General features: G+C 54.0%; 1 protein-coding gene across 1 annotated transcript in view; it reads right to left on the bottom strand.

Moving 5' to 3' along the window:
- Positions 1-25,192, bottom strand: part of KIRREL1 (kirre like nephrin family adhesion molecule 1) — a 98,761-nt gene that overhangs the window by 13,007 nt on the left and 60,562 nt on the right. The window contains exons 2-3 of the mRNA XM_068965029.1: positions 4,278-4,427; positions 2,333-2,482 (exon numbers count right to left, since the gene is read on the bottom strand). Coding sequence (XP_068821130.1) covers positions 2,333-2,482; positions 4,278-4,427 — 300 coding nt within the window. The remainder of the gene's footprint in view (positions 1-2,332; positions 2,483-4,277; positions 4,428-25,192) is intronic.

A 25,192-nucleotide genomic window follows, 5' to 3' on the forward strand; every position in this document is an offset into this window, starting at 1 on the left:
TGTGCAGGGAGGCCAATTCCACACACCGAACACAGCACGCTCTCCACTCGGTCCTGCCCAGTCTCTGAGCCCTGAATGAACAAAAGCTGTGCACAGGCAGTGCACAAACTGTCCTGCCTCCTCACCGCCTCCACGTGGCTGCAGGAGGCAGGGGGTGTGAGAGTTCCAGAGAGACGAGGAGGGGACAGAGTGAGGGGAAAGGAGTATAGGGGTGCATCTTCCATCTATTTCACTCTTGGGGCCTCAGCCACCTGAAACACCCAGATAGGCTACAGAGATCCACATCGTCAACACCCTCCAGATAAGCCAGCCAGCTCCCTGCTCGTGTAGACCTACCTCCCTCATTGACTTGAAAGCATTTTAGACAAGACACTTCTCCACCAAGGGTTCCCACTGATACTCTCCTCTGCCAGGAAGCCTTCCTTGAATGAACCAAGTTGCAGGATGTCATTACTAAGTTCCTGCTATGTATCTAGGGTCTTGGCTGGCCTTTACCCATCTTTCTCTATTTCTCCCTCTCTGTGCTGGGGCAGGAGAGGGAAGGAACAGTATCAGGACCCCCTCATTCAAATGGCAGTCTCCAGTCTGGAAGTAGCACCTTCCAGGACTTAAGCAGAGGCAGTTAGGGAGGAAAACAGAAGAGATAAGGCCTCGTAAGTATCTCGTGTTCCCTTGGAATGCCTGGTCCAGCATGGGGGCTCATACCCTCTCCAGTGAGGAGGGGAAGTTAATGCCTTAGCACTCCACGCCTACCCCTGGTGGTCAGCTAACTCCTGCCCCCTAGCCTCCATCCTGCTCGATGCTACCTCTCCCCATGTGTCTTCACTAGAGAGGAAAAGTGAGTCATCTACCAGCCTGGAGTCCTGGTCCTTCAGGGCCTTTACATCCAGAGAAACAGACTGCCGGGTCCCTCTGGTGCTCACTTATTCTGACACCTCACATCTGCCCAGACCTTCACAGTTTACAACTCCCCACTCAGGGAGCAGCAAAGCGGCAGTTGCTAAGAAAAGGCCGGCACCATTATGCCATGTTACTGATGAGAAAACAGATGACCAGAGGTCATGACCTCTTCAGGGTCACGGTGCCAGAATGGCCCAGGTCTCCTGACTCCCAGCCCAGGCCTCTTCCCGCCATGCTCGGATGACTTGTTGCGTCCCCACCCTTCTCCCCCAGCTAAGAATCTTCCTTGTGTGCAGACTCACTTAGCTCAGCTCCCCGCTCCTTCCTCCCGTCCCTCCTGGGGGGATCCCCCACTTCAACGATTTCGGGGTTGGGGAGAGAAAAGAGAGAGGGCAGGACAGATCAGATGGGAACAGCAAAGAGGAAGAGATGGAGCAGATGACAAAAGGTAAGGAAGAAGGTCACAGGCAGACAGAGCCAAGCCGGAGACCAGAGGAGCAGAGTCAGAGGCCCAGGCAGAGCACCAGAGCTTGAGGGAGACAGAAAGATGGATGGAGCTGGGGGTGCCGCCAGAGAGGGGGAGTGGGGTGGGGGGTGGGGGGCGAGGGCGTGTCGGAGCTGGCCTCATTCCATCCTGGGTCCTGCGTGCGTGCAGGAGAGGATCCCCTCATTATGCAAATGGCCCCGGGTGTTCCCACAGAGGGACATCTGCTCTGTGCCCTGTGGGCGGCAGCCAGCAGGCTTCAGAGACAAGCCACGCTCCCGCGGCTCCTGCAGACTCAGCCAGGACCCCTGCCCCACCCCCTCCCCGTTTCTCAGCCCTCAAGGCCTGATCCTTCCAGTTCTGCTCCCCAGTCCCCTGAGGAGGCCTGGAGGTGAAGTGGAGAAGGTTGGGTGAGTGCTGAGGGCAGGAACAGAGGCCAAGAAGGGAAGAGGGGCTGAGTGGAGGGAAAGGAGCGAAGGGAGCAGTTTCTGGGGCAGCTGCGAGGGAGAGGAAGGGAGAAGCTTCCAACAAGCCCATCTGCCAGGAGAGGCCTGGTCTCATTGCCCCGCCATGCCCCGACTCTGGCAGGGGCAGTTTATGTCCTGAAGGCGGAGCCCAGTCCCCGGGAGGCCTGGGCACAGGCGGGGGCAGAGAGGATGCCAGAGCTCACACAGCCCACGTGTCCAGAATGGGTGCCCACGTGCCCACTTTTTTCTCTTCTATCTGAACTTGGCTTTGGAAGGAGTTTAAAGGATTAGGGGAGGGAAAGCAAGGGAGATAGTCAGGACAGGACATGAGGCCAGGATCAGAGACAGAGAAGCTGGGAAATGCAAGAGGATGTTGGGGAAGTGGGGGACAGCCAGGACACCAAGAAAAAGAGACAGGAGGAAGTGGCAGGGCAGTGGTGGGTGGGGGCGGTGGTGCATGCGGGATGTTTGGGGTTATTACTGAGCACGGTGAGTTTTGCTCGCCGGGAGCGCAGGGCGGCCTCCGTGGCCTGGCACTCGTAAGAGGCATCATCAGAGAGCTCGGCGTCTGTGATCTCCAGGTTGTACTGCCCGGCCTCTGCAGAGCCCACGACGCGGTACCGTGGCCAGGCTGCAGGAAGAGAAAGGGCTAGCCTAGGTGAGCCCAGCCCAAGTCTGGGGCTCGCCTGGACCGCCCTGCTCCGAAGGGCTCATCCTCTCCCCACATCAGGGCCCAGGGGTCCCACTGGGAGCCAGCACCCCTCCCTCCACCCTCTCCTGGGGCCCAGGGGGCCCTTGACGGGGATGAGGTCCCCGTGCAGGCACTGCGATGTCACAGCCTCCTCCGCTGAGGCGGGGAGCCACAAAGCAGGACGAGATGGGGGAGAGCAGAAGGGGGAGCTTTGCAGGAGCAGATGAAATCTCCGAAGCTGTTTGCAGACAAATGTCTCTCATAATAATAGGAAAGAAAAGGCAAAAAAAAAAAAAAAAAAAAAGGCAGACAGCAGGGAGAAAAGGAGAGGAAGAGGGGAGGGTGTGTGGGCGCTAGGAAATATAGGCCATTGCAGCTCAGACATGAGCTCACTGGGGCCAGAGGGAAGCCCAAGGCGGGTGAAGGTCTCACCCTCACTCACCAAGGGAGGGATGCAAGAAGCAGGGTCCTGCCTGCGCCCCAAGGAGCCCCTCACCTGCAAGAGCCTTGCCCGGCTGTGGCAGGGGCACCTCTGTGCTTCTCCAGTCCAGCCTGCTTCTCCCTCCTGCCTCCAGGCTCTTGTCCACCCCTCACATTCTGTCGGCTTACGTGGTCCCTACCCTCAGCTCCCTCCCACTCCCTCCCTCTGTTCAGAGGCTATCGATTCTTCTCACTCCATGTCTATTGATTCCTCTCTCTCTCCCAGTTTCTTTCTCTTTCCATCATCAATAGATCCGCCAGCCCCTCTCCTTCCTTCATTGAGATTGCTCCATACAGACAAATTTCTCCTACCTGCTCTAATGCACAGAACCCGCAGCAAATAGTCTCCAGCCCTGGATAACAGTAAGAATAAAAAAATGCATAATCCCTCCCATGCTTTTACCATTACACTGCTTGACAGCGAGCAGTGTGTTTTCACATATTCTCTCATTTGGTTCAAAACTCACAAACACTTTTATAAAGCTGGCAGACCTGCAGCTACTATGCCTATTTTACACAGTGGTAAACTAAGGCCCAGAGAGGTGAAGTGGCTTTCCTGAGGTTACCTAGCTGGAAGGCAGCAGAGGCGCGTTCTGACTCCCCATCCACTCTGCCAGGTGGCCTTTCCAGAAGTATCTCTACTTGCTTTGGAATAAAGGAGGGTTCCCCCTGTCCCCACCTTGACACATTATGTTTGTTTCCGAAATGGCTCCATAGTGCTTGTTAAATGAATAAATAAGCGCTTAGGCTGAAATTAAAATGAATCTGTGGCCACAGAACAGACACTGCCTGGGCAGGGGGCAAGAGAGACGCTGGAGCAAAGCCAAGCTGGCAGGAAACACTTGCAGGACCTAGAAGCTGCTATGTCCTCTGTTGGCTCTTGCAGGGGGCTCTGGAGCCTCCCAGCCCCTCCTGCTTGGCCTGGCTGCCTGCAGCTCCTCTCGTGGTATCTGTCTGTCTAAAGCTGTCCTACGTAAAGGTCTTTTGGTTTCCACTGATTCCTTGGGCTTCCCGTTGGCCCTTTGTGAGCCAGTCTGCAACCCAGGAGGAAAGGCAGAGCTGTGGAGCTTGGACAGCAGTAGAGAGCGAGGGAGGGGCAGGCAGAGAGACCGACTCACACAGACGTGTGAGAGGGGAGGAGAGCCCAGAGAAGGAACGTGGTGGGGAACGAAAGGATGTTGAGTCCAGTACTCTTTGTTGGTGAGGGGAGGGAGGCCAAGATGGGGTAGGCTAGGCGCTGGGCTGCCCCACTCACCTTTGAGGCCCTGCCCCATGCCCAGTGCCAGACCATCCTTGGTCCACTGCACGATCCCCGAGTAGTTGAGCAGCACGCAGGGGAGCACGGCCCGCTGTCCGGCCACCACCGTCTGGTCGGCTGGCTCCTGGCTGAAGCGGGTCTGGGTCCCTGTTAAAGCCAAAGTTGGCACAGGGTCAGGAGGTGAGTGAGGAGAGGGCTGCACAAGAGGCCGTGCCTCCCAGCCTTCCGCTCCCACCCCGCAGTGGCCCGAGAGAGAGCCGCAGGCCAGGAAGCTGGACCCTCTGGTCCCCACCCCATGTCAGCCCCAAACCCTTCCCTCCAAGAAGCCATGTGCTGGCCCTAGATTCTTCCTTCCCTCCACGGCCCATGGGACTGGGTTTCAGAAGCTGAGGCGCTCAGCAAGCATAGAAAGTGGTGCAGTGTTATGTAAAGGCCTCAGAGACCAGGCTAGTCCAAGCCTCTCCTTGTTCAGACGAGGACACTGAGGAGAGAGGAGAGTCACTTTCCCAAGGGCACCCAGCGAGTTAAGGACAGAGCAGGACGCAAACCTGAGCCTAAGCCTGGGCTCCTCCTCAACCACCTCGACCAGGGCTCCCCCGTCCCCACACCCACATCACTGGGTGACGAATCCAGAGCACACGCTGCTGCTGATACCATGGTTGCCTGCAATCCCTGAGAGGTGAATATCCTACCATATCCCCGCTTGGATCTGTGTACATGAGCCAATGTAAGGGGACACGCGTGTGCAACTACGCCAACCGCAATTCCCCCTTGGACGCACCCAGCGAGTACACAACGGCACATCCTGTGGGATAGTCACGTCCACCTGTATGTGTATAAATAAGCTTCCTGGGTGGCTGGTGGCAGATCCCAGACAAAGGAGCTCTGAACCCACTTCCCGTACGCTTGTCCGGTCCCCTGTGTTCACCCCTTGCCCCCGAGCTCTGGAGGCATGAGTGCATACACACGATGGACACACCAGCACACGCCCAGCCTCCCGCCCCGTGGGAGCTGACAGGGCCACGTGACTTCGTTCCACTCTCCCTCTGGCTGCCGGAGCTACACATGGCTGCCCGGCTGGCAGCTCGGCCGGGAGCATTTGATTAGAGAACTGCAGAGTAATTGCCTTTAATTGCGGAGCCTAAATGGAGCAGGGAATTGGATTTCGGGTTTCTTCTCCCCTCTGCCCCGCCCCCCCCCCACTGCTCCCACCCACCCACTCCAGCCACCGCTGGTCGGCAGTCCTGGGCACTGCACTGTGACTGTCAGCTTCCCGCACTGGGCCCCAGGAGATGGAAGGGCTGCGGGACAGCCCAGCGAGAGGTCTGGGGCTTCCCACGCACGTCCCCGATCTGTCACACTCGGTAACCCAAATCAGTTTTCCCCCGGAACTCTGGGGACTCCTCCCCCTCTTTCCCTCCCCAGCTTCCAAGTCTTTTAGAGACCACAGTCTTCAGATTCAACTCTTTCCTAACCCAGCTTTCCAAAATCTCTCTGATCCTCCATCACTCCTACTGAGTATGCAAAAGAATGGTCCTGCGCCCATTCCAAGACCTCCCTGTTATTCACCAGGAACAGGACTCTCATCTTCTCATCCCTCCCTTCTTCTTTTTGCTCCTCCAGCTCCATTTCTCACCTTTCCAAAACTGCCTCACCCTCCTGCTTCTTCCAGGAAGTCCTCCTAGACTGATCTTTCAGTTCCCTGGGCAAACACAGCTTGTCCCACCTTTCAGCCCTGCTGTCACAGCTCTAGCCATGGAATTTTCTCTCCCAAGCTATCAGAGTCTAAGTCCATGCTTTTGTTTGTGGGTAGAGGGCGGCTGTGGGTGGCAGTCTTTGCCCCCCTACCTGTTCCATTAGAATGGGAACCTCTCCGCAAGGCCGAGGCCCACACTGTCTCTTCTCTCTGAATCTCCCTGGACATTCGGCATCCACATCAGTTGTTGCATATTAAGGAGACCAAGTGAGAAAGGGGCAGAGCTAGGAGTGGACTGATGGCCAGCATATGATTTATTATGACCGGGCAGCCTCTCTTGGTTAAGTGTGTAAATCCAGTTTTCTGGGTCTGCAGGGTGTCAGGAAGTTAGAAACATCAGCTCCCCAACTCTCTTGATCTGACATCCCATCTATATCTTCTAAGGAGAAAGGAAAAGGCTCAACCATATTTCCTGGGATTAGGGTGGCAGGTGCTGATATCCTGGGGGAGAGGTGGGTCAGGTGAGCAGCCCGTATTATTAATTCAGGCATTGCCCTCATTATTATTCAAATTTATTCATATCATTGCGCATTTCTCTAGTGCAGCTACAGGCTGCAAATTCTCCACACTCACGTTTCTCCTTTCCATGGCCCCCGGAACCCAAGTCAAGGGCTCGCCTGTGCACCCTGACTCAGAGATGGGATTTATATTCACAGCTTTCCTGCATGGGGCCTGGACACCCTAGTCTCCTGTTGAACTCCCCTGAGGACAGTGAGAAGCTGGTTCCTTGTCCACTGGTAGGTCAAGGAGGAAGCAAGATGGAGGCGGGAGGCCCTAGGAGTGTGAGTCAGAGATGGGTGGGTGTCTCGCCAGAAGGAGTGGTGTGACCTTGGCCTTGTCACTGCCCCTTCCCGGCCTCCTCCGTGTGCTCACCTATACAGTGACAAGTCTGGGCCAAGGACTGCAAAGTCCCTTTGAAGAGTAGAGGTGTCGGAAGCACTTAGGTTTGCGTAGTGCCTCTGCCACGAACTTCCTACCAGTGTGACTGTGGCCAAGTTATTCTGAGCCTCATTCTCTTTACTGGTGAACTGGGGAACAATGACACCTACCTCGGACTGCTGGAGAGTTAAATGGGAAGAGGTGGATGATTTGCCTGGTACCTTCCCTGGCGTGTGCTCTCTGAATGGTAGCTATGAGCTTATTTATCCTGGGCAGTTAGATAATCAGAGGGACGGATGGAAACCTGAGCTGTGACATGACAAAGACGACATCTGTCATTCTGGGGTTTTGAAATACAGTTCCCTCTTGGCGTAGGCTTGGTTGAAGCAATTTAGTCTGGAGACAGGGGGATGGAAGTAATGACTCCCAAGAGAGTCGAGAGGAAGAGAAACAAAGGGTCTCAGGAGTTTAACTCAGTGGAAAGGTCCTGTGGATCCTGAGCCTGCAAAAGTGACAGGCAGTGTTGGCTGACCCTCACACAGCCTCTGCAGCCAAGACAGTATCTAAGCCACAGTCCAGATGCCCGTGGGTTGTCCTGACCTGGATCACGATTAGGAGAAAGCCCTAAGCTTGCTGCGCCACGGCCAAGGCCCACTCACTCTTCTTTGCACACCCCCGGCTTCTGTCCTTGTCTCCACATCCTTATACAGGCCTTTCCTGGGCAGAACACTGCTCCCTCCCCTTCCCTTGGAATTCGAATAATCACCTCCCCTGTGAAGTCCTCCCTGCTTGCCCAAATGGCCTCAGAGCCCTCTGTACCCACTCCCCACCTCTGCTAGTGGGCGAGTCCATGCTGCACTACCCACGCCTGCCCTGCCCAGGGAGAACTCCTTGCATCTGGACTGTGTCACTCAGAGCGTCTGCCCCATCACCCAGCACAGGGCCTGACTGCCAGGCACACAAAGGTGTTGTGAATAAGTCTGTTGATTGATGGAGTGAGAATGAGCAAATGCCTGAATAAACAGTCCTGCCCGTGCAACCCCATCAGGGAAGGAGGCAGATACCCCATTCTCCTGGTCAGGCTCATGGACTGCAGCAAAGGCAGGCAGGGCAGGAGAGTGGGAGGGCAGGACAGGCTTCTCCCTGAAGCAGGGAATGTGGGGCAGAGCTGGGATGGGAAGGGGAACAGAACTCTGGAAGGTTCTGGTGCAATGATGGGGGTGAGTGAAGAGGGGATATGGGACTGCTGAGAAAAAAGCCTAGAAAGTGAGCAGAGAGATAAAGGCATCAACAGGCACAATAGGAAGGGGAGAGGTCGCTTTACAACCGAAAAGGAGGTACTTGGGTGTATGTCAAGAAGGCACCAGGAACTGGTACCAGCAGCCTCACAAGCATACACACAAATCAGAGAACACACACATGCCTCGGAAGTCCTGGTGGCCTGGGTCTTCCACCGGCTGTGACATGTGACACAGAACGGAGTCTGCATTGGACTGGGAGTGGGCGTGGGGGTGAAATGCCAGCCCCATTGCCACATCTACACGCTACTTCCAGGAAATTCTAAAAATGCAGGGGAATGGTCTCATGTGGCATGGGGAGCCAGGTGGGAGGGGGATCAAGAAGGGCCTGAACACAAACAGAATGCTGACGACAGCCTAGCCTCAGAAGCAAAAGCAGTGCCCTCGAATAAGCAGCCTCTCCTGCCTGGCAGCTCCAGTCTGGGGCAACTGCAAAGCCCCTTGTGTGTGTCCAAGTGAATTCCCTTCTGCTTTCAGTCTGCTGCTTCCCTGTCTTCAGACCCTGGCAGATGTTGGTGAGCTCTGAAGCAGCCGTTGTGAAGGCAGGCAGAGAAGAAGTGTGCTGCACACGGATGCACGGGAGCTCGCACACTCACAGACCAACGGGGAGCCTGGCAGGGGCACTGGTGACGCTGGGAAGCAGAGACAAAGACAGACACCCACCCGGCAGAGGGAGAGAGAAAGGAGAATGGAGGAGAAGCAGGAAGAGAAGAAGAAGAGATCTTGGTTGGAAAAAGCCCAGGAAAAAAGAAGACACGCGTCCAGGGCAGAGTCACAGAGAGACAAGCACCAGCAAAGATCTAGTGATACAAAGACCCAGGGAGCCACAGAAACCCAAGGCAGGAGAGCAGGCAGGCTGAGGATGGCAGGCAGATGGGGACGCAGGGAAAGACAAGGACAGCAGGGCAGGGAGGAGATGGTGAGTGTGGTCACAGGGGGCCAGGGCCTCATCTCCAGACTGGTTCCATCCTTTAGACATGTTCCCACGAGGCTGGGGCATCTCAGACTCCAGGTGCCCCTGCCCCAGCATTGTCACTAGGACAGGAGATTCCAAGGAGGCTCAGGCAGGGATTGCAGGCAGGTGAAGAGCTGAACAGTATGGGGAGGGCAAGGGGAGCACAGAGGGACCTTGGGGAGAAATGAGAAGAGCAAAAGAGGGGTGCCATGGGGCAGAGGCCGCTGGGCTCCTCCCTCATGTCCCCCCAGCCCTTCTTCCTTCTGAGTTAACCCTGGGCCTCACCACCCTACCCCACAGCTCAAAGCACCCCTGGCCTTCATCTTGGGATGATTCCTCCCCTCTTCTTCCTCCCCATTGTTTGAGCTTCTCGTTTTAGCACTTATCACAGCCTGCTTTGGATTAAAAGTTACTCATGTGTGTGCGTTTCTGCCTCTCCCACTCTCCTGGGAGCCCCTGGAGAACAGAGATGCTTGAATTTTCCTTTCTTGTGCCTTCAGAGCTAGCAACGTTCCTTAGTAATGCCAACTCCCGATTAGAAGGCTCTATGTACTGGGCGCCGCTGCACATGCCTCAGAGACACTGTTCCCAGCACAACGAAGGTTATGGTCTCCATGTTAGAGTAAAGGGAAATAAGGAAGCGGCAGAGATGAGGATGAACTCAGGGCTTTTAGGCAGTATACTCCCTGGGGCTTCCCTGGTGGTTCAGATGGTAAAGGATCTGCCCGCAATGTGCAGACCCTGGTTCAATCCCAGGGTCAGGAAGATCCCCTGGAGAAGAGAATGGCAACCTACTCCAGTACTCTTGCCTGGAGAATTCCATGGACAGAGGAGCCTGGTGGGCTACAGTCCATGGGATTGCAAAGAGTCGGACAAGACTGAATGACTAACACACACACACCCTGCTCTGGGTACCACGCTGTGCCATAAGAATATCCAAGAAGCATTTCCTGAATGTATGGGACTCAGGCCACCCCCCCACCCACCCGCCACAACCACCCCAGAGAAATTCTGGTGCCCCCGACCTCTACACTCATGTACTATTCTGATCTCCACTCTACACTCAGACCTCCATCTTAACTGTGTTTACCTCCTGGAAGCGCAATGCCCCCTCCTCAGATCTGGCCTGTACTCTGTAACCACTCAGGCTTTGCCCCCACTTGCAGCCACCATCCATCAGAGAAGCCTTGGTGTAAATGTTCCTACGTGAACAGAGAGTGGGTCCAAAGCCTGGAAGGCCCGTTACCAGCACCTAGAGGTTTCAGTCGATCACAAAACGCCATCCATGAAGCCACCAACACCCTGCAGTAGGAGTCGTGGGGCTCATACAGGCCCTGCTTATGGCGTGCCAGTCACTGTACCAGGCACCGCACTGAGACTAGTTTACTCAATGCCCCTGACAACTTGATGTGGTAGGAACCATTATTAGCCTAACAAGGGCACAAGCTTCAAAGAGATAAGCAACTTCCTTCCAGGCACACAGCTGGGAAGAGTCTGGGCCAGCAAGCTTAGTGAGGGGCCAGAACACCCGGCTCCCTTAGAATGCCATCTCTCCAGCCTGGTCTCTCACCATCCCCTGGGCCTCTCAGCTCAGACTCTGGCCACTGTGCAGACTGGGGCCTCTCCGTCTCCCCTTGTCAGGGTTCCCTCACTAGGACACCCTCTCCTGTCTCTCAGCACCATGCCACCCCTCCTTCCCCACCCTGAGCATCCTGGGGCGACACTGCTGTCCAGCTCAGCTGGCTCTCCACCTCCCTCCTCCGCACAGCACAGAAGAGGCCACGTGTCCCGACCTCTGCGTGTGAACACATTTGCTCCCACTGGGTGTGTTCCCGAGACTGGGGACCAGGCTTCCACAAAGGCCTGGTGAAGACAGTGAGATTTCCATCCCTTTAAAAGAAATTTTCTTTTTGGCCACCCCATGTGGCATGTGAGATCTCGGTTGCCTGGCCAAGGATCTAACTCTGTGCCCCCTGCCTTGATAGTGAGGAGTCTGAACCACTGGAGAAGTCCTTGAATCCCATTTTAAAAATATCGATATTTGTCTGCACTGGTGAGATCTAGTTCCCTGACCAGGGGTCGAGCCCAGGCCCCCTGCACTGGGAGCTCGGGGTCTTAGCCACTGGATCACCAGGGAAGTCCCTGAATCCCATTTTTGACTGAAAACTAGGAAGTGACCTCTACATCTACCGCAGAGAGGCTGGAAATGCTGACGGATTCTCAGACACAGTTGTGTACTTCTTGTGCACACATGTACAAATAGGTACATATGTTCACTGGTGCTCACACACACACACACCTTCTTGCACCTCTGCATTCAAGTTCACTGCACGGGCGCCTTTCTGCACTCGTGTCTTGGCGCATGGACCTTGGTGGTCATGTTCCTGGAGCCTTGCCCGCCAGGCCAGCTGGGAACCAGAGAGGGAGTTGGGGCCAAGCACAGGAGCCTCCAAGGAAGCCGGGCTGCAGGAGATGGGGGTGGCGGAGGCCAAGCCCTGTCTCCCCGGATTTATCAAACGAGCAGTAATGAACCCCCTGGGCCGGAGCAGTCCCCATGCTCACCACTCCAGATCGCTGCTGGTTCAAAGGGAAGCCTTTGATTCGCACCGACAGCTTTCAGATGGAACTAAATCTCTCCACACTCCACTCTTCCTCCGGCCACCCTCCCTCTGCCCTCACATCTTTGCTCTCCCCCACTCCCTCAGGCTCTCTCCCCCTCCCCAGCCATCCCCTCTCCCTCTCTATGAAAAATACAACAGCCAGACAGGGCCCCTCCCCTTGGTTGGATTCTCTCATGGAGAAAAGAGGATTGCGATTCTCTGGGCTAGGCCAGCAAAAGGGAGAGGAGAGAAGAAAGAGAGATTTGCACTTTTGATAGAGGCGAGAAGGCAGGGGGGAGAAGGGAGGAAGGGGGGTTGCAGAGAGAGAAAATGCAAGCAAGAGCAAGCGCTGGCGGGGCAAAGACATGGAACCTAGCAGAAAAGACAGAGATCCTGGCTGCCCCACAGTGGAGACGTAGAGGCAGAGAGAGAAGCAGGTTCGGGACCCTTGGAAGAGAAGTTGCCAGGAGGGAAGTACCACGCCATCTAGCTGACTGGCATGAGGGGTGTGGGTCTGTAGACTCTGCTTTATACAGGGCCCAGCCTAGAATCCAAGTGTCCAAATGTGATGTGACCCAGTGACTATAAGCCCCTTCTTGGATAAGTCAGGGGTCAGGGGTCAGAAAGCTGCACTGACTTGCTTCCAGCAGATAATCTCGGGCTTGGCTGTGAGTAGAGGTCTGGTGATATAGATATCAGAAGGATGCCCCATGACAAGTTACTAAGCATTCAAAGACTATCATCGCCCCGACCCTGCTGCCCACCAGCATTTACCATACCAAACTACTTTGCCTGCACTTCACAGTTTGGAGTGGAAAAGACCCAGTGGGCAGCACGGGCCTAAGGAACAGACGCCTCAACTCCAACTTCACCCTCTTCCCATGTTTGGTCCTTTCTCACCCCACAAGGTCAAAGCCAGAGGCAGAAGAACCAGTTTCCCTTCCCTCCCTTCAACCAGCTTGGCCAAGCCACCCTGATGTCTATCTCCAAGGCTGGGATTTGGTAGGGACAGCTGAAGGGGAATCTTTCCAGGGACCAGATGGGCTTTTACAAGTGGCCACAATCTGGCCTGGTTTCCTTGCATTGAACAGACCAGAGAGACTGGCCGCAGGGCTGGTATTCATGGCGACAGGACACAGGAGTTTATTGGTCTGGGCCAGCATGTTAGTCACTGCAAGAGGCAAGAACAGAACCTTGAAAGAGGCCAGGGGAACTGGCCCAGCGCTGCCTGCCGGGAGGGACAGCGTACAATGGGTCAGAAGTCAGGAGGCAGGGGCTTTCCGGGCTTGACTCCACCCCACCCAGCAGCAGGACTTTTGGGGGTGGGGAGGAGGGGTCGCTTCCCTTCTCTGGGTCTCAGCTCTTTGTAACGAGCAGGGGGTAAAGTACTAGGCTCTGAAGGACCTCTCTTGCTCTGAGGTTCTAAGATTCTACTGCATCCCCTGCTCTTCTGGGGCCTCAGGTGGACCTTGCTGACATTTCTAAGGACTCAGCCCAGTGCTCCGGACTGTGAGAGAGTCGGCACACCTGGGGCCATCCTGGCCTTTCCGTCCAGCAGGCATGTGGAAGGAAGGCTGCAAGTTTATGACATCAAGACAGCAGCTGAGAAAGGCCAGTCTTCGGTTCCCTTCCCTTCCAGCAGGTTCATGGTGGGGAAAAAAAAAAAGAAAGGATAAGAGGGCAGGCAATCCTGGGTCTCCAAAGTGACCTGCCAGCCCAGACCCACTCACAAGGATGTTGAGCTCCTGAACTAAAAAAGACGGGCAGGTGCGGCAGGGAACACTCCCCCAGCCCTGCTGTATTTGGCTGACCAGCCCCCTCTGCCCTGCCAGCCTGAGGCACATGGGCCAGACCTGATCTGACAACTTTATGCAAATACGCCCTGGCAGGGGACCCTGAGAATGTTCTATGGGAAGGACAACAGCGTTGCAAGCCCAAGTGAGGTTGGCTGGAGCAGGTATGACAGGCGGGAGGAGAAAGTGGGGAGGGTGGCAGGGGTGGTGGATGGTCTACTGAAAAACTGAATTTCAATCTGGCTTCAGTGGGCGAGGGAAGGGCAGTGCAGGAGAGAGGAGGCAGGTGGCCGACAAGGACTTCGCTCAGAGAGAAGACGGAGGGTAAGATGGAGAAAGACAGCAAAAGGCAGGGAGAGAGAGGGAAGCAGAAGAGAGAGCCGAAGAGGACAGTCACAAAGTCAGAGAAGGGACAGAGGACAAGACAAAGACACAGAACAGAAAAAGAGAATGTTAAATTAGAAAGAGAATCTGAAGGCTGGTGCTGGAAAGGACCTTAATCACCAGTTCAGAACCTTTAGTTTGAAGAAGCTTGGGGTTGGTAAAAGGAAAAAGGTATCTGGGGGAAGCATGCCCCCCAAACTTCTGGTGGCAGCCTCCAAGTTACAGAGGGCTCCTCTCCCCAGGGTCAGGGTGCAGCCCCAGATCTCCTCATCCTGCGATGATGATGGGGGCAAGATGGCGGGGGGGTGGTCAGGAATCTTTACCTGGGCACCCTGCCTTCCCTAAAGGAAGTTGGGGAAGCAGCAAGGGAGAAACTGGAGAAGGTGGGAAGACACCATTTGTAAGTGGGGAGTGAGAGTCAGGAAAGGTGTAATGGACCATCTGGGAGAGGGAGTCGGGGATGGAGACAGGAAATCGGAGAAGGGGCGGGGGCAGCAGAGGCCCCTGGGGCCTGTGCAGGCAGATGGGCGGGGAGATCTGGGGCGGATTACCACCCTCTGGCCTCAACTGAAGGTCTTGAGCATTTAGGTCAAAGTAAAGGAGTGAAATCCTTGAGAAATGGAAGGGATTTTGGACAGGATTAGCCAAGGTCGGGGAGGAGGAGAGGATGAGGTGGGCTGGATCTGAGGTAATTCCTAAGGCAGCTCACAGAAGGCCCTGGTGTCTACCCACAAACGAAAGGGGGCCCGAGTCAGTGCTCCCCCTCCCATAGGAGCCCCCAGGGGGCTAGTGCATACTTGTCCTGGGCAGCAGTGTGCCCACCAGGAGGGAAGCCAGCGTGTCTCCTGTCAGCCACCTACCAACCCCGGGGAAACAAGAAGGCCATCCTGGGGTCTGACCCCATTCCCTCCTCCCACCATGAACCACTTCCCTCTGGCTCCCCCCTCAGGCAGGGAGGCACAGGGGCCCCTTCAAGTTCCACTCTGAAAGTGCCCTGGCTTGCTTTAACATTTTTAGTTACCATGTTATGAATACGGCTTCAGAATACAATCTGAGAGTAGCGAGGATTGTGCCCCTGAGGCCCCCTGGCCAGCTTGAAGCCCAGGAAGAAATGCAGGCTAGCCCCCAGACAGACTCCACAGAAGTCTCCCAGCACTTTTAGGAACAGTCACCAGAATGGAAGTGAAAGTGTTAGTCACTCAGCTGCGTCCGACTCGTTGCGACCGCCATGGACTGTGACCACCACGGACTGTAGCATCCCAGGTTCCATGGGATTCTCCAGACAAGAATACTAGAATGAGCTGCCATGCCGTTCTTTAGGGGATCTTCCTGACCCAGGGATCAAACTCAGGTCTCCTGCATTGCAGGCAGATTCTTTACCATCTGAGCCAACAAGTTGCCAGAATAAATAGCCTTAACTCTGGGAAATCCAGAAACGTGAGGGCTGGGGCAGCAGAATGGAGGGCATTCTCCTCTTTAACCGGAAACCAAAAGAGCCAGAAGGAAATATGGGTCTTCTGAGCCCCAGTTCAATTCCTGGGTTGGAAAGATCTCCTGGAGAAGGGATAGGCCACCCACTCCAGTATTCACGGGTTCCCTTGTGGCTCGGATGGTAAAGAATCTGCCTGCAATGTGGGAGACCTGGGTTTGATCCCTGGGTAGGGAAGATCCCCTGGAGGACGAAAGGCATGGCAACCCACTCCAGTATTCTTGCCTGGAGAATCCCTATGGACAGAGGAGCCTGGCGGGCTACAGGGGGTCGCAAAGACTGAGTGACTAAGCACAGCACAGACACCAGACAGGACCTCTTGCAGACACTTCTCCATTGCTAAGTTTAACAACCTTTGTTATATTTTTGCATCAACTCATACTCCACCCACCTCAAAATTAAAGAATAAAAAAGAAATAAAGAAATAGCAGCAGGTCAGATCCAGGTGTTAGATCTTAATCAGGAACCCTTCAGGACAGGGGACTCTGCAGATTCTCCAGCACTTCCAGACGGACTACCTGACTCTGAGAGCCAGATGAGCAACTAACCTGGGACAGCATGGGGCTCTGACGAGTGGCCTTGACCTTGGCTCTGGCTCTGTACTAGTGCCTCTGAGAAAGGCTGCCTTGGCAGACATGCGTCACACCCATAACAAAGGCGCATCCCCAGGCTCCATCACTGAATCTTCCTTACAAACCCCTAAAATGGACATTAATGACTGTGGCTCCCAGGGGAGCAGATTTTTTTAATTCACATAAGAACTTTCTAGTAGCACTTGGCAATGAGCTCCTTGTCACTAGAAGTATTCAAGATAAGGGTGGATGACTACCAGACAGCAGTGTTCCAGAGGGCTCTGGATAATATTTAAGATCCCTTTCAATTCTGGTTCTTTATGATTCTATTCACACACCTCATATCTTACCTTGGACACACACCTATCAAATAATCAATTTGTAACAGTTCGATCAAGGTGGACTTAAATGATTCGCAGAACTGAAGTTTTAAAGAAGGAATTCTAAACAGAGCCATTTGCAGGGGAAAGAAAAAAAAAAAACACACAGTTCAAAAAAACCATCTAGGCTGGCAGTCAAGGATTAAGCAAGACTTTGGTCCCATGGCAAATAACCATGAAACTTCAATGTTTCGTGTAGCTTGAGACCTGCAGTTTATTCTGTAACTAACTATATTGTATTTTACTCTCGCTCCTTTTTCACATGAAGAGATTGCAAACTCCTTAAAGTGACACATATGATGTTGGTTGTGTTTGTCCCAGAATATGCTTTGCAAACAATAGGTGCTCAATAAATGTTTATCATATGATTACCTGAATTAATGGATAAAGCACCTGCACCCAGAGGACGTCAACTCAATTCGACATTCATTCATGTAGCAAGCATTTTAGGAGTGTCTACTACCAACCGGCCCTGGGCTCTGGGATGCAAAGGGAACAAGACGACAGGCCTATTCCTGCTGCCACCTAGCTTCTACTCGAATATCCGGGCAAGATGGCACGATGAGGGGCCTGATGGAGGGACGTCAAGGAAAGAGCACTACATCAGTGAATGCTTCCCATGTCTGACTTCCACCCCGGTCTGCCCTTGGGCTGAGACCCCTGTCTTGTTGCCCTTTGTTAGTTCTCAGTCCTTTCTGCATCGTACTGGTTAAACATTGTAGACCTTGCTTGGCACACGGTAAGTATCCAGTAAACACTCATTTACTGATTAGAACTGCCTTGAGTCTTGAGGACAAGATGGATTTCAACAGCCAGAGAGCTGGGGGAAGGGCATTCCAGACAAAAGGAACAGCGTGAGCCAAGTCATGGAGACATAAAAGACCAGCAAGCAGTTGGAAGTGGCGGGAATTTAAGCAGATAAAGAGATTAGAACCAAGGTCATATCTCTTTAAAAATTAAACAGTTTCTCCTTCTGGGCATTCCTGTCTCTGCCCTCCGGAAACTTCTAGGCTGTTGAGAAAGACTAGGGGCATGACATGGAAAGAGGTCCAGATTCAGGAAGGCAGAAGTAGAAGCTGGGGCTGATTCAGGCTGCACAGACTCACCCTACGTCTACCTGGTAAGATGTGGGGATGGGCTTAGAAGGATCCAAAGGACCAAGGTGGCTATTTGAAGGTGGATGGTGTGTGTGAGACTGTGTGCTCGGTGTGTCCTTGACTGCATTCACGTGTCTAGTGAGCGTGTGTGTGTTAGTGCACATCTACACACAAGTGTTGGTACGTAGCCACCCAAATGGAGAATGGGGCACTTTCTGCCTATAACTAGGACATTCGGGGCTTTTCCAATTAATCTCCATTAAAAAGATTTCCCGCAAAGGCGCTTCTAGAGGCCCCAAGTTGGGGTCATCTGGATCAATCCTGCATAAAGTAAAAGCAGCTCCAACCGGCAGCTCAATCGATCTATCTAACTTGGTTCATTCTACACGTGCAAGGGGCACGGAATGTTAATTTGCTGCAGGGAGCTGAGGGAGCCCAGCAGTGGAGGCTCTGTAATTAACAGCTGGAGGAGCAGGTCTCAATATGGTGGCATCCAATTGCAGCAGCCAGCACAGGGGAGGGAGCACCCACAGGTAGGTCTTCAGTGCTGATGAACACTGGTCTCTCTGTCTGCTCCTGATCTTTCTTGTTCTGCCTGACTCAGTTTGCCTGCCAAATGAAACACAAATGCCCCAAGAACAGAGAAACCCAGGAAAACCAAATCATTCATCTAACAACTGTTGGAAGTTTACAGAATATCGATGGGAAGACCCGGTGCTGATGACCGAGGCAAGACTCCATGGAGAGATCTTCTCTTCTAGGCCATGATCACTGGGGACTGCTCCCCAAAGCATGTGGAAGCCAGAGCAGCTCTTTCTTATTCCCATGAAGGAGGCAGGAATTTAGCAGAAAGGGGAGAGCACCCTACATGTGCAGCCACCCCAACATCTAGCAGGTCAACACCTGCTCCCACTCAGTGTCTGCTACAAATCTTTCAAATTCCTATTCTCCAGGCAGTCTTCCCAGAGGGGTTATGAAGCAAGTATTGATCTTCCTCTCTCATCCTTTCCAAACCAGCCCCTCTGGCCTGTGCCCTCATCAGCTTCTCCCATGTGCTCGTGCCCTTTTCAACTTTTCTGCTACAAAATTTCTATAAGAATTTCACTGACCTGGAGACACCCAGCCCTGCTCACTTGTCTCTCTGTCCTGCGTTCTGTGTCGGCCTCAGGACAGCCCAGATGCCAGAGGAGAAGCCAGGAACATGCCTGATGGATGCACAGACCTCCATTCAGATACAGGAGAAACCCTGGAGAAAGCAGCCTGCCTCTCCCTTCATGCTTTCTCTCTGCATCTCTGATTCTTCCCTTTTTGATCTCCTGTGTTGCCCCCCAGGGAAATGGAGAGTTGGAAGCGGGGGGAGTCCTCTCCTTCCTCCACCTCTGTTGTCCCCAGTCTCTGCAATAACCTAATGATTTCTCATTTAGCTGCCTAGCCCTCGATGGGGAGAGGCGCCCTTTGATTGCTTGTGACACCAATCTCACAACAAATTTAGCACCTCGTTTCCTGGACGAGCCAATATTCCTCCTCGATTATCTCCCTGTGAGGGGGACAGGGTGCCGTGCATTCCAACGAGTAGCTTATGCCTTGCCCGGGTATCAGAGTCAATCAAGCTCACAGCTCTGGAAGGAAGGATGGAAGGGTGGGGTGGGAGAAGGTTCCCATGGGAGCACAGGAGAGCTCCAAGAGCAAGAAAAAGACGAGGAGGATGATGGGGAATAAATAGAAGCCTCTGGAAACCTGACTCTCAGCAGCTTATGTGCAGCTTCTCTGAGATGGGGATGGGAGTGGTGTGACCTTGACTCAGATGATTCTGGAACTTCCTTCCTAAGCCACGCCTGAGACCCTGGCATTTCATCCAGCCACCCTCTAGATCTTGGTGTGGGGCTAATGGAAGGAGGAAAAGGATGCCCTGGAGTCACTCTATTTCTCCTTGGAATGAAACAAGGGACGAAGAATCACTTCTGGACCCCAGGGCCCCCACTCCAGCATTCCTCAACCCCTTGTGTCCCATGGAAATGACTTTCCTGAACAAAATCATTTGCTCCCGGCTGAGATCTGCCCCACATGACTGATGAGGGGAGATGAAAAGAAATTTCTCCAGCCCAAGAGGCAGTGAGTTGGAAGGATGGGGTGGGAGATTCTCTGAAAGGAATCTACGGAGAAGGAAGGGCAGGCTGAAATCAGAGCCACAGGAGACTTCTGACAGGACCCCAGAAAATGGATCAAAAGAGAAGCGGGGAGGGGAGTCATGAGGAAATATTGCTTCAGGGTAAGAGGGGGAACGAGGGGAGGCCAGAGAACCAGGAGAACCCCGCTGGAGACAGAGGGCCCCGTACGTGGGCCCACAGAAGTGAGAGAGCCTGAGCTAGGTGGGCCGTGTGCAGGGGAAAGGAGTGGAGTGGGAGCATGTGGCGGGGAGATGGAGAAGGCAGGGCAAAGGACGAAGATGCCCAGGACATGAGCCGCGAGGGGACAGGAGTATCAGGCAAGATGCAGGACACCTGCCAGGAGAGGCGGAAGGAGGTGCCGAAGAGGAAGGAGGAAGGGGCTGATCGCCAGGAGGGAGAGCAGATGGCTGCTGTCATTAAACGGATTCCAGTAAGTCCAGGATGCCTCAGACAGCAGAGACAGGCTCGGGTAAGCAGTGGGAGGGGGGAATCAAGGAGCAGAGCCTTGGAGGAAGCCCCACACCGACTTGTACCGATAACACATCTACCCACATCAACCCTCCTGAGTCCTCCTTCCACACTAACCTCAAGCAGGAACCCCTACCCAGCATCAACCCAAACATTCATACCAATATGAACCTGTCCTAACAATCATTCTAACCCCATATCTGAACTAGAACATGAGCTTTTAGAAGGTAACGCATCTCAGATTCCCTCAGAGTCTGGTCAGCAGAAGTGATCAACAGATGTTTATTGAATATAGGAACACAGAAACCAAATCTTTACCCTCGCCCTTAACAGTCGCCCCTGTTTCAAGCCTGACCCCTCCTGCCTACCCCAGTGCCCTGCTGTGCACTGGTCTACTCCAGGCCCCAGCTCTCACTCTCTTCCTACCACAATCCTAAAGGCCATGTTCTTAACTACAATTTCACTTCATTAACTATAATCTGCTTTCTTTTTTTTATCTCCCTCCACCTCTGGGTAGGTGGTTCAAATTCATCTGGGGAATCAAGGGTAGAGACAAACAAAAGACAACAACTCCACCTGGAGGCCAAAACAAGGTGGGAAGGTAGCCCTGAATTCTCAGGTTAATCGTGGATGTTTTCTTCTCTGCTTGGAACTTTCTGCCCCAGGGTCCTACAAAGTGGGATGGAACACAACTGTGAGGTTCTAGCCAAAGGAGCCTAATGGTTGAGACCCCAGGAAGAGTGAGTCAGATCTGAAGAGGCAGCGTGAGCAGAGAGAAATATGACAGAGAATAAGTGAATGGGCTCCAGGTCAGGAAGCAGAGACCCTACATCTATCTCCTGCTCACAGCTCCAACCCTGGGGTCACTTGCCAGGACACAGGGCACAGGAAGCCTTCATGGGGTGTCTATGGGAAGCCTCACAACAGGGAAGGTGCTGGGAGGGTGCAAGGATGCCCCAGAGACTTTGCCTATTGGCCCCCTGACTCTGGAACAGGGAACAGGTCCCTCTGGTCTATCCTTCCTCCAAGGAGCAAGGCTTCCTCCATCTCTCAGGACCCGTGATCGCAGTGCCTGGGAGAGGAGCTGAGTACTCTGCTCTTGTTGCAGCCAAACCTGATTATGGGGAAGTGTGATGGATGAGCTGGGTTTGGACCCCCCAGCTCAGGGAGTGGGAGGATGCAGTTAGCCTGTCATTCTCCCCAGGGGATGAAGCATCAGTCCCTGATGTCGTCTGGGATGTGCACACCTCTGAGATGTCTCCCTAACCAAGATTCCTGGGAGATCCATCTCCAACCACTTCTTGACAGAGAGACCTCTGACTGAAACACCTGCACCAGCTCCCTGGGCTCTGCCGAAAGCCGGGTGGGGAACTCCGGTGCGAGAATCCCCAGCCCTGGGTGAGACTCAGTGCCTCCGGCCAGCTGCCGCCTCTGCGGGGGCCACTTTGAGGGAGGGAGTGGAAAAGCCTGCCTCTGCACGGCTGGGGCCTCCAGGCATTTCTCAGTGACAGCCATGGGCCTTGGAAGCCTGGGGCAGGGCAGGCAGGGAGGAGGGAGAGCGATGGTACAGAATAATAATGAAGGATTTTTAATAACTCGTCAGCTATGGTGTCAGCTCAACAGCAGTGGCAGCACAACCCGTTGGGAAAACTTTGTGAGGAATTGTCTTCCTGGGAAGTGGAGGAGTCACAAGGGCTGAGGGCGAGAATCATCCTCGTCATCCCCTGCCGCACAGAGCTTTGAGTTAGTATCCAGCCAGTGCGGTGGTACAGGGTGAAGGGCAAACAGTCACAAAGCCCCAGGCCTGGCCCTCTGGGAGCTTCCACTCTGGGCCAGACCCGTGGGTCACAGCCAGGGCTGAGGACAGGAGCAGTCTATGACATCACCGCAGAGTGCAGGCAAGCCACCCTCCAGGAAAACACAGCCCCCAGCTTAATTTCTGAAGCCAATCAGCTGGAAGGCAATTACACACTTATCAAAGGGCTCCTTCTCTTTACCTAATAATTCACTAAGGAATTGTTTGAAGTAGGACTGCCATCAAAGACACTGCTGGCGAAAGCCCTGGTGACCATCTTCCCCTCATTTTTCAGATGAGGACACGGAGGTCCAAAGAGGTTGCAAAGACAGTTGGTGGCTGGGCAGGACTCCTTGAAATGAGAGATCCGGGTCTCCAAAAAAATAAATATGATTCTATAAAAATAGAATTTCCGTATACTTTTCCAGGGCCAACTGCTACAGAGAGGGCAGTACCCTGGGACTCCAGTGTGTCAAGGGAAAGGCTTCTGAGGTGGGAGCCATGGGGGAACTTGGGGCAACCCATCATAACAATTATATGCCTTCTCTTCTCCTCAGATCATTCTAGGAAGTCTTCCTGGAAGCAGTGGCTATGGGTGTGGGCTGGGAATTGGAGAGATTTCTCAAGCCCTTGCAGTGATAGGTACAAAAGGGTTTAGTGACATAGATAGAGGGGAATATTCGAGGTCTATAAAATGCCTTGGAAAGGAATGAAAAGATGAGCGTACTTAAACACATGTGAAAGGCACAGGGGCTGATGTGTGAGAGCTCAGAACGGTTCCAGCCCTTAGGAGGTCAAGGACCCTAAAAGTTTATTGGCTCTGAGCAGACCACCAAAGACAAGGCAAGGTTTCCCCTCCAAGTCCATAGTGGTGAGCTAGCTGGGCTCCCCTGGAAGCTGGAAGCCCTGGCATTCTGCAGAGAGCACCCCACACTTCCCTCAACCCTAAAATCCAGCAGAAGGGTGGGTGGGTGTCAAACCCTCAGTTGCCTTCACTGTAGGCCACAGTGCTGGGGTTGGGGGACTCACACGTCTATCCCATCCAATCCCAAGAGCCCTGGGGACTGCAACATCTCTTCATCCCCAGACGGGGCACACAACAGTCATTTAACCAGGGTTTGATGGATGAAGAAAGAAGTGCTGGGGGCTTTTGCTGAGATGATTAAAAAAAGGTCTGGAAGCAGGGGGTGGGGTGTGGCAGGGCGAGGGCACCTCCACACCCTTGAAGAAGGCCAAGACTCTTCTAGAAAGAGAAACTAAGGCACCCAAGGAGTAGACATGCGTTCCAGATGAGAAGTCCTGAAATGAAAGCCAGCAGCCAGCCCCACAGCCCCAAGCCCAGGCTGCCAGCCCCCCCTGCCCAGCCAGCCGTTCTGCAAGATGTAAAGTGCTATCTAAACGTGATGCATTATTAACACTTTAGAAATCATATTTCACAGTCGCCTGGCTGAAGCTGGGAAATGAATTCTTCTTCCTGGTCTCTGGCAGGGGAATGATCTTTGGAGCCAAATGTGACAGCAGTGACATGTGACTAGGGGCCAAGAGAGGGCAGCGGGGGGTCGAGGCCATGGGCGCCCATGCCCAGCAGGTCCTGGGGGCTCTTCTTCCACCTGGAGCCTCAAACTAAACACTCTACCCCAGGCAAGGCAATCAAGCTGACCCTTCCCTCTCCCACTTGATCAACCTTTCAGATCAACCACTCTGCCAGGAGTCCCTGGCAGAAGGCAGAGCCTGTGACCCAGCCCCTCACCCCAGGACATGCTGAGCACCTCCTCAGATGCAGGAGGGGTTACAGAGGGTGGAGGACGCTCCAGTCCGATGATAAGGCAAGCACTCAGGATGGACACACAGGGGCAGATCTAGAAGGATGATGGGCCCTAAGTCACCACTGCGGGGGCTTCACGGAACAAGAGGGCTCAGGGCAGGTGGGGGAAGGAGTGCAATGAGGAGTTTAGGACGAGTGTCCTGGGTGGGGTGAGAGGCCTCCCGGCAGTCCCAGAGGTGAAAAAGAGAGCCGTGATGACAAACAGGGAGGTGTTTCGCCCAATTGGGCTGGAAGGAAAGGAGTGGGCAGGATGGGGGGTGGGAGGAGTGTGTCCTGGGCAGAAGGGAGGAAGCAGGCAGTGAGCTGCATCCTGTCCTTATTGGAGAATCACGGGCCATGACATGGGGAGGGAGGAGGGGGGTGAGGGGAATCCTGACTGCAAAGACCAGCACCTACTCATCAGTAAGAAACCAGAGGACCTCCCAAAGTGAGTGTGGGAGGGGAGAAGATGTCAAAGTGAGTGCCATTCCCCCATCCCAGGACCCACCCTGGTCTTCCTTGAGGGTGCTGGGCTCCTGCCCGTGTGCTCCATTAGCCATGCACGAGGCTCGTCATTAGGCATGGGGAACAGACAAACCGATTTTCAATTAAAACCTTATCTATGGGGTGCAAAGATATAAAGCCGGGTGGGGTTGATTCTTTTCTAAGGCAGCCTTCAATATTTGCAGTGCCTGGAAGGAGACAAAGGGAGGGTGCCCAGGCAGCCCTGGCAACATATAAATTCTGCTCATAATTACATGACTTTCAACACCATGATATGCCAATAAAGTATTTGCAAGGCACACAAATTAATGGCATGTTGGCATTCCCAAGACAGTGCTTGGACGGCCAGGGCACCGGGAGGGGCTGCTGCTCCTGCCTAGGAGGTTGGAGGAGCCGAAGTTGCTGACACAGATCCCCTCCTCGGTCCTTCGTCAAAGCTGACCACTCTTCAGGTCCCCCAGACTGGCCAGTTTCTCTCTCTTGGAACCCCCCCCCCCCACCAGGTCTGTTAGGGCCGCAAACGTAAAGGATTTAAGTTGTGTTTCTTCCAGAAGGAAGTGGACAAGCGCCTGAGGGGGTGAGGCGAGAGGCGCTGCAGTGCTGTGAACAGCTGCTGGGGATGACAGCAAATGTCAGGCTCTCACAGTTCAGGAACGGTTCCCTCCCTCCGAGTGTGGTCCGTTCCTCAGCTCCCTGCTTCTTCAGGTGGGCCAGCAATAGACTCCCAGCCTCTTCCCCCTCCCTCCTTCTCATTCATCAGAGGGAGAGGCAGACGGCACAGTGGCAAGTCCTTGGGGCTTTGGTTGCACTGAGTGCCAGCTCAGAGCCCCTGTTTCATCAGTGGTCAAACAGGGATAGTGGATGGACCAGGAAAGGGGGCAGCAGGAAGCTCCCTCTGTATATCCACCTCCCTCACACCCCACCTCCACCCACCGTTTAGGCAGTAAACTTGTCAGCACGAGGAACTTCA

This window comes from Capricornis sumatraensis, chromosome 2, assembly GCF_032405125.1.
Source record: "Capricornis sumatraensis isolate serow.1 chromosome 2, serow.2, whole genome shotgun sequence".
Classification (NCBI taxonomy): Eukaryota; Metazoa; Chordata; class Mammalia; order Artiodactyla; family Bovidae; genus Capricornis; species Capricornis sumatraensis.